Consider the following 12,263-nt stretch of genomic DNA (forward strand, 5'->3'; position numbering starts at 1 on the left):
AAAAGCGCGTCCCCGCGGCGGGGAGGGCGCAGTGTGGGGGTAGCTGCTGACGGAGTTGGTTGTCGTCGGAGCGGCGCAGGTTTCGGTGCGCGGCGATCTCGGCGCTGGTGCGTCCCTTTTCTCTACGAGGTAAGCGGCTCACACCGGGCGCGTTGCGGTGCTGCGCGGCCTTCGGAGGCCTTGATTATTATTGTGTTTATTTTCCCGTGCTCGGTGGGCAGTCGAGGCCTTGTCTACGTGCCCTGAGTCACGGCCGCTTCCCATCCCCCCCCCTCCGCTCCTTCGGGGCGGCCCGGGAGGAGGAAGGAGGAGGCGGCGTGACTCAGTCCGCTTCCCCCGGGGAGGGGAGCGGTCGGGCCGCAACGCGGAGCGGGGGCGGAGGACGAACCGTGGCTCCTCCTCCTCCTCCCGAGGGAGGCCCGCTGGCCGCACGCCCGCAACGACGGCGGGGGAGGGGGGGGGCGGCCCGGCGGCATCTGCCGCTTGTGGGGCTGGAGAGGATTGAAGGAAGGGGGGGAGGGGGGGGAGCGCCGCATCGTAGGGCCCGGCGGGTCGTTGTCGCCGCGGGGTTCGGGAGGAGCGGGCCCTGCCTGCCTCACGGCTGCGTGTCCTCGTAGGTAAGTGAGCAAAAATGGCCCGTACAAAGCAGACCGCCCGCAAGTCCACCGGGGGGAAGGCTCCGCGTAAGCAACTGGCCACCAAGGCGGCCCGGAAAAGCGCTCCCTCTACCGGCGGCGTCAAGAAGCCTCACCGCTACAGGTAAGGCTGCCGGCAAGCTGTGCTGCCGCCCGGCTGCCGCTGCCGCGCTCCGCTTCACCGCTCCCTCCTGTTGTACCCAGGCCGGGCACCGTCGCGCTCCGTGAGATCCGTCGCTACCAGAAATCCACGGAGCTGCTGATCCGCAAGCTGCCCTTCCAGCGGCTGGTCAGGGAAATCGCCCAGGATTTCAAAACGGACTTGAGGTTCCAGAGCGCGGCCATCGGTGCGCTGCAGGTAGTGCAGGCGGCCCGCTGAGGGCTCTTGTGTTTTCCTACCAGGTTCTAAGGTCGGTTCTAACGTCGGTTCTAACGTTTCTTGTTGTCCTCTTGGAACAGGAGGCGAGCGAAGCGTATCTGGTGGGTCTGTTTGAAGACACGAACCTGTGCGCCATCCACGCCAAGAGAGTCACCATCATGCCCAAAGATATCCAGTTGGCTCGCAGGATACGGGGAGAGAGAGCTTAAGTGAAGGCTGTTTTTATGGTGTTTTGTAGTAAATTCTGTAAAATACTTTGGTTTTAATTTGTGACTTTATTTTTTTTTTTTTTGTAAGAAATTGTTTATAATATGTTGCATTTGTACTTAAGTCATTCCATCTTTCACTCAGGATGAATGCTAAAAGTGACTGTTCACATAAACCTCAGTGATGTTGAGCCTTGTTGCTCAGGAGTGACAAGTTGCTAATATGCAGAAGGGATGGGTGATCTTTCTTGCTTCTCATGCATGTTTCTGTATGTTAATGACTTGTTGGGTAGCTAAACTTGTAAGGTACTAGAATTGATATAAATGTGTACAGGGTCCTTTTGCAATAAAACTGGTTATGACTTGATCCAAGTGTTTAACAATTGGGGCTGTTAGTCTGACCATACATCACTGTGATCAAATGTGGACTTTTTTCAGAGGGTGAAACTACAACTTTTAACCACAGTGTAAACTTACAGTTTCCTTTAAAAAAGAAAAGAAAAGAAAACGTAAACCTGGCAGCTATAGAATACACTATGTGCATTTATAATAGCTATTTTATATATTGTAGTGTCAACATTTTTAAATTAAATGTTTTACATTCACATGCGAGGAGTCTTTTGTCATTTGGTTTCTATGGCCTTGGAGAAGAAGCTTTAGGATTAGATGCTCACCACGCTGCGTGCCAGCTTAGCTTAGTGTGCCAATGAAGCCCTGCCTCCCCTCGGTGCTTTTAGGAGGCCTGAGTCACCTCTTGCTCAGCCAGGAGCAGCCTGACAGGCACAGCTTAGGAAGCAACTTTCCTCCCTCTCTTTGTGGCTCTCATTTCAAGCTCAGCTGCTTATTGGTGTTCAGGCCCAGCTTCACAACTAACTTCTGCTTTTTATTTCCCCCCCCTCCCTCTTCCTTCCACATTGAAGGGAAGCTTTTTTTATCCTCGCACTGCTGGGACTGACTTGGCTAAAGTGAATCCAGGGCTGTGAGCGGATGGACCAGCTGTGGGAGCTCAGCCCTGCGCCTCTCCCAGCTTCCTGTGGGATCTCACCCTGTTGTGACTCAACCCAGAGCAGTGCAGGATCGTATGCAAGCAGAAACACTAATTACATAACCAGGGAGCAATCTGCTAGCTTCTCATTTCCCATCTGAAGCTTCTCTGATGAAGCAGGATTAGACCTAAACCCTCACTTGAGGGTAACCCTTGGGGCTCTGCTCACAGTCCCCTTAGTGTCTCTGGGAGCAGCCATAGCTGTGGCACAGGAAAGCTCACCTGAAACAGGTAATTAACATGTAAATCGCAGTGCTGGGCGGGTCCTTGAGAACAGGCTGTACGAGTTGAGACACAAATTACACAGGGAGCAACATAAGCTTTAGTCCTGCTCGATTTAATCCACTGCAAAGGCCAGACAAAGGGGCAGTAGTTCATACACGGAAGCATCAAGTCCTGCAAGCATGAGAATGCCTTTCTAGCTCCAGCTTGAGGAGCCACAGCCTCAAGGGGTCCCTTATCAGACAAACCACTCGGTGTGTTTAAATCCTGCAGCTGGAGAAACAAGTGCTGGTTACCACGGGCTCTTACACAACAGCCTCAGCATCCCTTCCCACTCTGCTCCATTCCTACTGTGCTCCAGCTGCACTCGGAGCGAACCCAAGCACTGCTCCACGTGTTTTACCACCTGCTAAAAACGTTTCAGATGAGCTTTTCAACAGCTGTTTCCCCCCCCCCCCATTGCTAATCGAACAGTGGAAAGGGATTCATTGCATCTAAAAGGTGAAGTTAACTGTTTGGCTGCCTCCAACCCAGCAGCGCTGCTCAGCCCCCCTGAAAGGCACGGATGGATCCGGAGCTGAGCTGGAGGAGGAACCCAGGTGCGACCCCATGCAGAGCAGTAAGGCTGCACGTCCTGACAGCACAGCCTGCTGGGGGGACAGCGTGGCAAGGACATCCCCCATAGAGCCCCGAGGGGCACCCAACCCACAGAGCAGCATAGCTTGCATTTAGGCAAGCCAAAAATAGAAGCTGTAAGTGGTGAGATTTACTGACGCTTGGGGCTGGTGTTGGGTTGCAGCAGCGGGCTGAGCTCCTGGAGGAGGAGGAGGGTGTAAAATAGCATCCCTCGAAAACAAAAAGTGGCCTCTAATTGCTCAGTGGGAACAACAAAACATCTGGGTACCCCCAGGAGCTGCGTCTGAAACTAATGGGCCAACAAAACCAGCCCCAAACAATCCGATTCATCTCGGCCATCTCAACAGAAGAAATTAAAGCGGCTCTTGCATGTGGTGTGGAATGGAATGACTCGGTGCTCCGCATTGCACTGCAATGAGATCTGGGGAAATAAAGCGTTCTCTCACCGATTCTCTGGATGATTTCCTCGCATTCTTGCTCTGAACTCGATGCAAACACCAGGCAGTCAAACGTGCTCCCTTCGGGGCTCCCTGGGGAAGCACTAAATATGGAAACAGACACATCAGCCCGCAATGAGAGCATGTCAAAGCAACCCCACCATCAGCCCTGCGCTCCCAACACCCGCATCCCTCTGTGCCCCCACATTCAGGTGCCCAATGTCAGCCCTGCCTTGTCCAAAGCAGTATTGCAGCAGTGCAGCAGCCCCCCCACCCTCGGGGCTCCCCGCTCAGCTGCAGGGAAGGGATCCATGTACAAGGATGCTCACACAACACAGAACGCAAAGACATTGCTGGTCTTGAGGCAGCGTCCCACGCAGGAGACTGCAGGATAAGGGTGGCGAAACAGGACCTGCATTGGGGACAAGGGGCTTTGCAACTCAGTGCATGAGCCTGAAACAGCCCCGGGTGCCCCTTGCTCACCTTGGCAGAGGCCTTCTCTTGTACAAGGATTTCCGTTTCCTTCACGTCAAATAAAACCTCCTGGAGAGGAGGAAGGAGAAAATAAAGGCCCAGTGCTCACAGCACCTGAGCTCTATTTGTAATAAGGTTGCTTGCGAGGCAGATTATTCAAGAGCAGAGCTATGAACTGCAGCTTTTCACACGGAGCTGCCTGTTAGCAACAGGCATCAGTGTTCCACTGATGGAAAGGGGGGGGGGGGGGGGAGGGATGATAGACTGCAAATGAAGAGAGCAACTTCATTGTGCTTCAGATATGGGGTTAAAAGAAAGAAAACAAAGAGGAAAAGTGGGATGAAAAAGCATGGCAGGATGAACATACATGGACCTCCAGCCCTTCAAGGACCTTCCAGCACTGTGGATCCATAGGACAGCAGCATTGTGGCTGTGTTCCTGCTCTCAGGACACCAGCTTGGGCTTAGTGAATGATCACTCATGGGCTGTGGCTCCATGTTCTGACACACTCACCCAGGACCCAGCCCAGGGCCGTGCTCTGCCTTCTTTGCCAATTTCAAACCCCTCTGGAGGCTCCAGAAACTCCAAAACACCCCCAACACCAGGTTCAGCCTCCCCATGGCTCTCCAGTTGGACACACACTGCTGCCCATCGCTCACCCGTGGTGCTGAGCAGCTCTCCAGCACAGCGGGGATGGCTTTCTGCAGCACCTCTTTGCCTCCAAACTGGAACAGCAAGAAGGAATTACCCATGAGCACAGAAGAACGAACTCAGAAGGAAAACAAGCCCATCTCTACCCATCTCCTCACCATCCCGACTCCGATCCGGCCCAGGTACCGCAGGTTGTAGAGCAGCCTGGGGTAGAAAAAGACCCATACATCCTCCTGCTGCTTGTTGCTGGGCAGGGGGAGATGCTCAGAGCCCGCTCACCTCCTGGTGTCAACCCTACCTGCCCCCCTGCACCCTCTGCTTCTCCCCCTTGTCACGGCGCCTGGGGCCACACCGGAGCTGGAAATGGGGCTCCTTCTCCTTCACAACCTGCAGGTAGGGCAGCAAGGGCTCATAGACCTCCCCATTGTGCCCCTGCCATCGCAGCACGCGGAGGCTCAGCGGTTGTCCCTTCAGCTTCTGCAGCATCACCCCAGCCTGGAGAGGAGGATGGAAGAAGAATGCAGCAGGAGGCACAAAGGGAGGAGCCACGGGGAGGGTGAAGTCATGCCACCCACCTGCCCACTGTAGGCATTCCTCAAGGAGCACCCATTGATCTCATCTAGGACGTCCCCAGCCAGCACCACCTCGTCCACCTCTGCCTGGCTCCCAGGAAGCACCTCAATGACAATGACACGGCCATCCACGTACCTGGGGGTGCATCCAAGCTGCAGCTCAGCCCTAGAGACCAACCTCCCCACCCCCAGCCCTTCTGTTCCATCGGCAGCATTTTGCCCATACACAGAGGGACAACCAGCCCAAGGATGGGGAACCAACAGAGGAGAAAAGCACCCGAGACATCCACAGCCTCAGCTCTGGGGGTGCTCATCTCCCCCTTTTGGAAGCCACCCAGGTCTCCAGATCCTGATGGCTCCTACCTCACCACCATCCCCAGTGCTCGGCACGGGACCGTCTCATACATGACACACACCTGGAAGAGAGCAGCTGTGACAGCAGCCATAGAAAGGCCACAAGGACACCCAGTGTGACCAGGATGGGGCAACATGGGGACCCCTCCCTGGGGGTCACTTCTGGCTCAGAAATCAAACCAGGGCTTCAGGAGCTGCTCCCCACTGCCTGACATGGGATGAGGACCATCAGTTGCCTCCTGTCCCCATCGCACCTTTAACTATTGAACCCAGATCTGGAGATACAGATCCCAATAGATATTACCTAAAGCTCACAGCAAGCCCTATAAAGGAGTTTCCAGCCACCCTCCTTCATCTCATGCAAATAAGCCCCATAAATGAGCTCTGAGCCCCCTCCCTCACCCTGCACAGCCGCTGCCCCTGCCCCGGGCTGCTCACAGCAGCTCTTGCTGTCACATCACATTACTCAGGGCCGCAAAATGCAGCCGGTTCAGCTGGGAGCACTCGTGCCCATTGAGGCACAAACACCATCAGGCAGCAGCTCTGCCTCCTGACCACAGTCCCAACGCTGGGCTACTCCTCGGGGTTTATTTTGGGGTTAAAAAGGAGGCAGAGGGATGCTCTTCATTTTTTCTGGAAGCCATCAAGGCAGCCCCTGCTGCTCGCAGCCTCAGAACGCAGAAGTATTTCATTGAGCAAACACAAGAGAAAAAGATCAGCTGACCCATCGCTGCATGTCATCCCAGAAAAATGATATTGTTTTGCAAAGAAGCAGGGAAGGCAGCACAGGAAAGCTGCATTGATGTCAGTGCTGCTTGGCTTGGTCCTACGCACCCAGGGCAATGCTGGATCAGTGCCTGGTAACAGCTCAGACACCCAGCATGCTCCAACCCCGGCACGGAGGCAGCTCCACATGCATCCCTCCAACTGCAGATGGCTGGAGCCGTGCTGCCATCCCTCCAGCCCCAACCATTCCTTCACTTCCCCATCTGACACCCCAGCAAGGGCTGGAGCAGGAGGCAGCAGGGAGCGCTTACCGGCAGCAGCCAGCTCTCATCCAAGAAGCTGCAGTTCTGTGAACAAAGCAGTGCTGTGCTGTTGGTGTCGGTGAGGAGGGGACCATGGCCACCCCCACCCCACCATTCATTCCTGTACCTGCAGGTCCAGGGAGAAATCCACCTCCATCAGCACCAGCACCAGGGAGAGGAACGGCTCTGCAGGGGGACATGGGACAGAGCAGCATTACTGCTGAGTCCCAGCTGCTGCAGTCCTGCAGGGATACGGCCAAGGTCCACATGGAGCCAATCTGCAGCATTGCTAATGATACTATAGGGAGCAACACCCCACATTCAGCCCAGCAGCACCCAGAGCTGGCCCTCAGCAGCCTCCTCAGGAGCTGGACCAGCACTTAGGGGGCTGTTAGCCTGGGATTATTCATCAAAGCCAAGAGTAAAGGCTGTCACCCTGGCCTGGTCCCCTAAGGGATGCAGGGACTTCACAGCCTGGTCACCCCTTGGAGCAACCTGGGTACAAGATGTAACATGGAAAACACTTCTAAAGCATCTCACCCCGCAGCTCTTCATTGCCCAGGATGGAGCCCGATGGGTCATAGAACTGAAACACAGCATGAAACTCCATGAAACCACCTCAGAGCCACCAGGAACCCAGCAGTCCCCACATGTCACACCTCCAGGAGCCGCGGGCTCTGCACCAGCTGCTGCATGGCCACTGCCAGCACTTTGCCCTGCAGGGCTGAGCGCAGGAAGCAGCGGCCACGGCCCTGTGCTGTCAGTGCCTTCGTGCAGATGGAGGCTCTATGGAGGCTGCTGGAGAGAGGGCTCGGTCTGCATGGGGAAAGCAGAGGGAATGGGGTTAACATAGGGGGTAGAATGCATGGGGGTAACATTGCATGGGGGTAACATTGCATGGGGGTAACATTGCATGGGGGTAACATTGCATGGGGGTAACATTGCATGGGGGTAACATTGCATGGGGGTAACATTGCATGGGGGTAACATTGCATGGGGGTAACATTGCATGGGGGTAACATTGCATGGGGGTAACATTGCATGGGCTTTAGGATGTGGTTTGCTTGGGGAGAGGGGAATGGTTTGGGGGTTAACACATGGGGGAGCTTTCAGGCTCTTTGGGGTTTGACACGCGGAGGAATCACAGAGTGGCACAGGGTGGAAGGGATCTCAAGGGTCAGCAGTCTCCAACCCCCCTCCTCCACAGGCAGGGCCACCAACCTCCCCATTTAATACCAGCCCAGGCTGCCAGGGCCACATCCAACCTGGCCTTGAACACCTCCAGGGATGGACGGGGCATCCACAGCCTCTCTGGGATAACACATGGACAAACACCCTCCCCTCAGCCGGGGTGACCCCACTATTCCCCCCATCCCCACTCACCTCCCGCCCTCCCCGAGGAGAAGCTGCTCCAGGCAGTGCCAGTAATCCCTTCTCCCGAAGCCCCACAACGGCTCTGCAGAACAAAACCAAAGCGGGGGCGTCGATCTCACACACCACCCCCCTCCATCTCCTCCTCCCCCCCTCCCGGTGCCACTCACGCCGCAGCCCCTTCCTCAGGGCTCCCTCCAGCAGCGCGCAGACGGCCGCCAGGTGCGGGGAAGCGTCGGTGCACGGAGCGCCGTCCGACCGCAACCGCAGCACCGCACCTATAAGGGGAGGAAAAAGGAAGAGCTGCATCCATAAGAGCCCGCTGGGGCCTCCCAGGAGGGGGAAACTTCCTCCCAGCGGGGCACAGCGCGATGCAAACAGCGAGTCAGGCTGCGAAGACGACCCTAATGGGACACCCCTAATGGGACACTGCGTGCTATGGGGCAGCCCCACGCTCACCTTTAAGGGCGCTCAGCAGCGGCTCCCTGGCGGCCATTGGGCCGGGATAGCACGGCCGGGAGGCACCGCCCGGCCCGAGGGGGGCACACCCAGCACAGGTGTGCGGCTCAGTGCGTGGGTATGCGCGTGTGACACGTCGGCATAGATCCGTATGTATGTAGGAGAAACAGAGATGTGAGCGTATCTACGTTACTGTATTCTCTGTTATTATGTACGTATTTGTGTACAGCTGTAATGATATGTGTATATAGGTACATGGCGATAGATATCTAACAGTAGCCTATAATATGACGATAAGGTAAAGATAAAGCACAGATAGGCGTATAGATACTGATATGGTGTATAGATACTGATATGGTGTATAGGTACTGATATGGATGTGGGTATAAACAGACATAACCCATCCGGAGGGTCGCGCTTCTCGCACAGACTCGTTCTCTCGCCCTTCAGACCGCGGGTTCGAATCCCACCGCCGGTGCGATGGGGGCCATGAGGGGCGGAGCGGGCAGCTGTGTCCGCCCGGTGGGGCGGAGCGGAGCAGCGATGGCGGCGGTGGCGGAACCGGGTCCGAGCTCGTTGCTGGCCGCCGCCCGCGGGGCGTACGAAGCGGCTTTCGGGGGGGCGGCCGCCGTGGCTGCGTGGGCTCCAGGGAGGGTCAACCTCATCGGCGAGCACACCGACTACAACGGCGGCTTCGTGCTGCCCATGGTAAGGGAGAGCCGTGCCCCGCCGCCACCCGAACGTGCCCTGCGGTGTCCGCTGGGATGTGACCGGCTGTCCCCTCGGGGACGCTGCTGGGGACGTGGCCGTGGGGCTGGCGCGGAGCATGTCTGCCCCCCCCCGCAGGCCCTGCAGCTGGGCACGGTGCTGGTGGGCTCCCCTACGCGGGACGGAACCATCTCCATCCTCACCACCGCGCCGGGGGCGGACGAGCCCCATAGGGTGCAGTTCCCGGCTCCCACCCAAAGCCTCCCCCTGAGCCCAGGGAGACCGCACTGGGCCAACTACGTCAAAGGTGTGATCCAGCACTACCGCGGTAAGGCCGGAGCCCCCCGTGTAGGGTCACGCTCATAGCATGGGGTTTCCCGTGGGCTGGAGGCTGGTGCAGACCAAAAGTCCCTTTGGAGCATCACGGAGCACCAGTGCCATCCCACAGCTGTTGCTGGGACCAGGCTTTGGAGGAGCTGTGTGACCACAGCGCTGTGGGTCACCATGCACTTAAAATGGGACGTTGAAGGGGGTCTCCCCTCTGCCGGGATCTCCATGGGGCAGGGTAGCCCCAAGCCCTATGGGAACTCACGGCCCCTCTCCTCCCTTTTGTTCCCACAGGTGGTCCCGTGCCGGGTTTCAATGCAGTGATCGCCAGCGATGTCCCCCTGGGTGCTGGCCTTTCCAGCTCTGCCTCGTTGGAAGTGGCCACATACACCTTCCTGCAGCAGCTCTGCCCCGGTGCGGCCCCCATCCCTGGTTTCATTGTAGGACGGGATTGTCCTTGGGGAGATCCTGGGGAGATGCTGCTGTGGGATGGGGCACAGCTCCCACTCCATCCGCCCTAAAGCCCATGGAGTGGAGCGTTCCCTTTGGAGCATCTTCTCCCCACCCTCCTGCCCCCAGAAATGCAAACCCCATCCCACAAGGCTTTCCCCACACCCCATGAACTGAAAATCCTCCCAAGAGAGGAGTGAGGGCTCAGGACTGGGCACACTGTGTGGTGTCCATCCCATCACTAATCACCCGCTCCTCTCTTTCCTGCCACAGATGATGGTGATTTGGTAGCCAAGGCTCTGGCGTGTCAGCAGGCAGAGCACACGTTTGCTGGCATGCCCTGCGGGATCATGGATCAGTTCATATCAGTGATGGGCAAAGAGAACCACGCGCTGCTCATCGACTGCAGGTCAGCACCTCCCGGCCACCACCTGCTGGTCCCGTGGCTGTGACATACACACAGCCATGCAGGAGTAGTAGGAGGTGTTAACCCCCAACCCAAAAACCCTCTGTGGGGCTGGGGATAGCCCTCAGTGTCCAAAAGTCCCATTGGAGCATCCGAGGGGATGGTTCCTCCTTGTGCTGATTGCCCAGGCAAAGTTATTATGGTTTAATCTCAGACGAATGGGGTCTAATTTAGGACTAATAGGCTCTAGCTTAGGACTAATAACTGGGAAGGTCAGGGTGGACACTTCTGGAGTGAAACCCTAAACCACACAGACTTTGCCCTTGCTGGGTGCCACGTGGCCGCAGTGGGGGTGAGCACTGTCACCTCCCCGCAGGTCCCTGGATGCCGTCCCCATCCCTCTGCACGATGCCAGCCTGGCCGTCCTCATCACCAACTCCAACGTGCGTCATGCACTGACAGGCAGTGAGTACCCAGCACGGCGGCGGCAGTGCCAGGAGGCAGCAGCAGCGCTGGGCAGGACCACCCTGCGGGATGTCACCATGGCCGAGCTGGAAGGTGGGCATGGGGCATCCATTGGGTCCAGGCAGTGTAGGGTTTGTTGTAGGCTGTGTGTGTCTCTGCAGCATCCAGGAGCCAGCTGGGTGAGGAGGTGTTCTGCCGTGCCAGGCACGTTGTTGGGGAGATGGAGCGCACGACACGGGCGGCACAAGCACTGCGGGATGGGGATTATGTCACGTTTGGGATGCTGATGGTGGAGAGCCACAACTCCCTGCGGTGAGGATGCGACAGCGTGGGGCTTTCTATACAATGTTATGGTGTGGGGGGGGACAAGCAGCTCATAGCAGCAGGTTGAAATGGGATGGCTGTAAGGTCTCTTCTAACCCATCTGTTCTATGGGATGTTTTTAGGGATGACTTGGCCGTGAGCTGCCCGGAGCTGGACCAGCTGGTGGCAGCAGCCCTGGAGGTCGATGGGGTGTATGGCAGCCGGATGACGGGGGGAGGCTTTGGGGGCTGTACGGTGACACTGCTGGTGGCCGAGGCTGCAGAGAGAGCCCAGCAGCACATCCAGGTACAGCACAGCACCCAGAGATTGACTTAAAGATCCCCAAACCACTCCAAGGTGGTGATGCTGAAGCTGTGATCCTAAGGCACTCAGGGCTGGGACACCCCATGTGCATTGAGGAGCTCAGTGCTGGTAGCTGTGGGCTGGGAAAGTTGTTAGTGCAGTGAGTGCACGCTCCTGGTGTTAGGGATCTGCACTTACTGCTCCTCCTGTACCTATAGGAGAAGTACAGCGGCACAGCGACCTTCTACGTCACCAGACCCTCGGATGGGGCAAAGGTGCTACCATTGTAGAGAAGCAAACACAGCATCCCTGCTGGGATCACCTCCTTCCCAAGGAGCACAGATGACCGGAGCACACCTACCTCCACCTGCTGTTGGGGGTAGAGGAATAACGGAATTAAAAACAAAAGGAACAGGCAAACTGTAGAGAAAACATTTATTAAGTGCCCAGAGCTGCTGCTGGGTTGACCTGAAGCACCAACAGCCCTGGGGACCAGGTGAGAATTAAAAAGCAATGACATTTGGGGCACAGTGCAGCTGTGAGAGCACAGGGGGGTGCAGGGAGCAGCATCCTGTGCTCTGCTGTGGACAGAACAGTGGTTGGGTAGGATGCTGCTAAGGGGCCTGAACTCATTTCTTCTCAGCGGTCCAAATGTATCTTCATCACTCTGCTTAGATCTCATTCACCTCCACTGTTTGGTTTTGTTTTTTTTAATATATAAAATAATAAAATACATTTATATATTTATATAATATATATACTACCAAAACTGTACAATAGTGTATGCAACAACAAAAAACAAAAGCATCAGAGGTCATCATAAGTAGTGCTA

At 56.5% G+C, this 12,263-nt stretch overlaps 3 protein-coding genes across 3 annotated transcripts; 2 read left to right on the forward strand and 1 right to left on the reverse strand.

Moving 5' to 3' along the window:
• H3-3B (H3.3 histone B) lies at positions 1–1,825 on the forward strand. The gene is made up of 4 exons (XM_072351754.1): positions 1–129; positions 618–759; positions 840–993; positions 1,095–1,825. Exons 2-4 carry the CDS (start codon positions 632–634, stop codon positions 1,221–1,223), a joined length of 411 nt encoding a protein of 136 aa, XP_072207855.1. The 5' UTR covers positions 1–129; positions 618–631; the 3' UTR covers positions 1,224–1,825.
• Positions 1,826–2,602: 777 nt separating this feature from the next.
• On the reverse strand, positions 2,603–8,506 carry LOC140260215 (uncharacterized). Its single transcript, XM_072352289.1, has 15 exons — positions 8,470–8,506; positions 8,181–8,288; positions 8,023–8,095; positions 7,299–7,455; positions 7,180–7,225; positions 6,767–6,825; positions 5,621–5,673; positions 5,261–5,393; positions 4,984–5,180; positions 4,844–4,889; positions 4,694–4,759; positions 4,044–4,103; positions 3,890–3,972; positions 3,570–3,664; positions 2,603–2,610 (listed from the first exon to the last, which is right to left on the reverse strand). Exons 1-15 carry the CDS (start codon positions 8,504–8,506, stop codon positions 2,603–2,605), a joined length of 1,221 nt encoding a protein of 406 aa, XP_072208390.1.
• Positions 8,507–9,001: 495 nt separating this feature from the next.
• Positions 9,002–12,191, forward strand: GALK1 (galactokinase 1). Its single transcript, XM_072352047.1, has 8 exons — positions 9,002–9,177; positions 9,316–9,505; positions 9,799–9,918; positions 10,228–10,363; positions 10,737–10,918; positions 10,987–11,137; positions 11,272–11,434; positions 11,650–12,191. The coding sequence occupies exons 1-8, from the start codon at positions 9,013–9,015 to the stop codon at positions 11,719–11,721; spliced, it is 1,179 nt and encodes a 392-aa protein (XP_072208148.1). The 5' UTR covers positions 9,002–9,012; the 3' UTR covers positions 11,722–12,191.
• Positions 12,192–12,263: the final 72 nt, after the last annotated feature.

This window comes from Excalfactoria chinensis, chromosome 17 (genome assembly GCF_039878825.1).
Source record: "Excalfactoria chinensis isolate bCotChi1 chromosome 17, bCotChi1.hap2, whole genome shotgun sequence".
Taxonomy (NCBI): Eukaryota; Metazoa; Chordata; class Aves; order Galliformes; family Phasianidae; genus Excalfactoria; species Excalfactoria chinensis.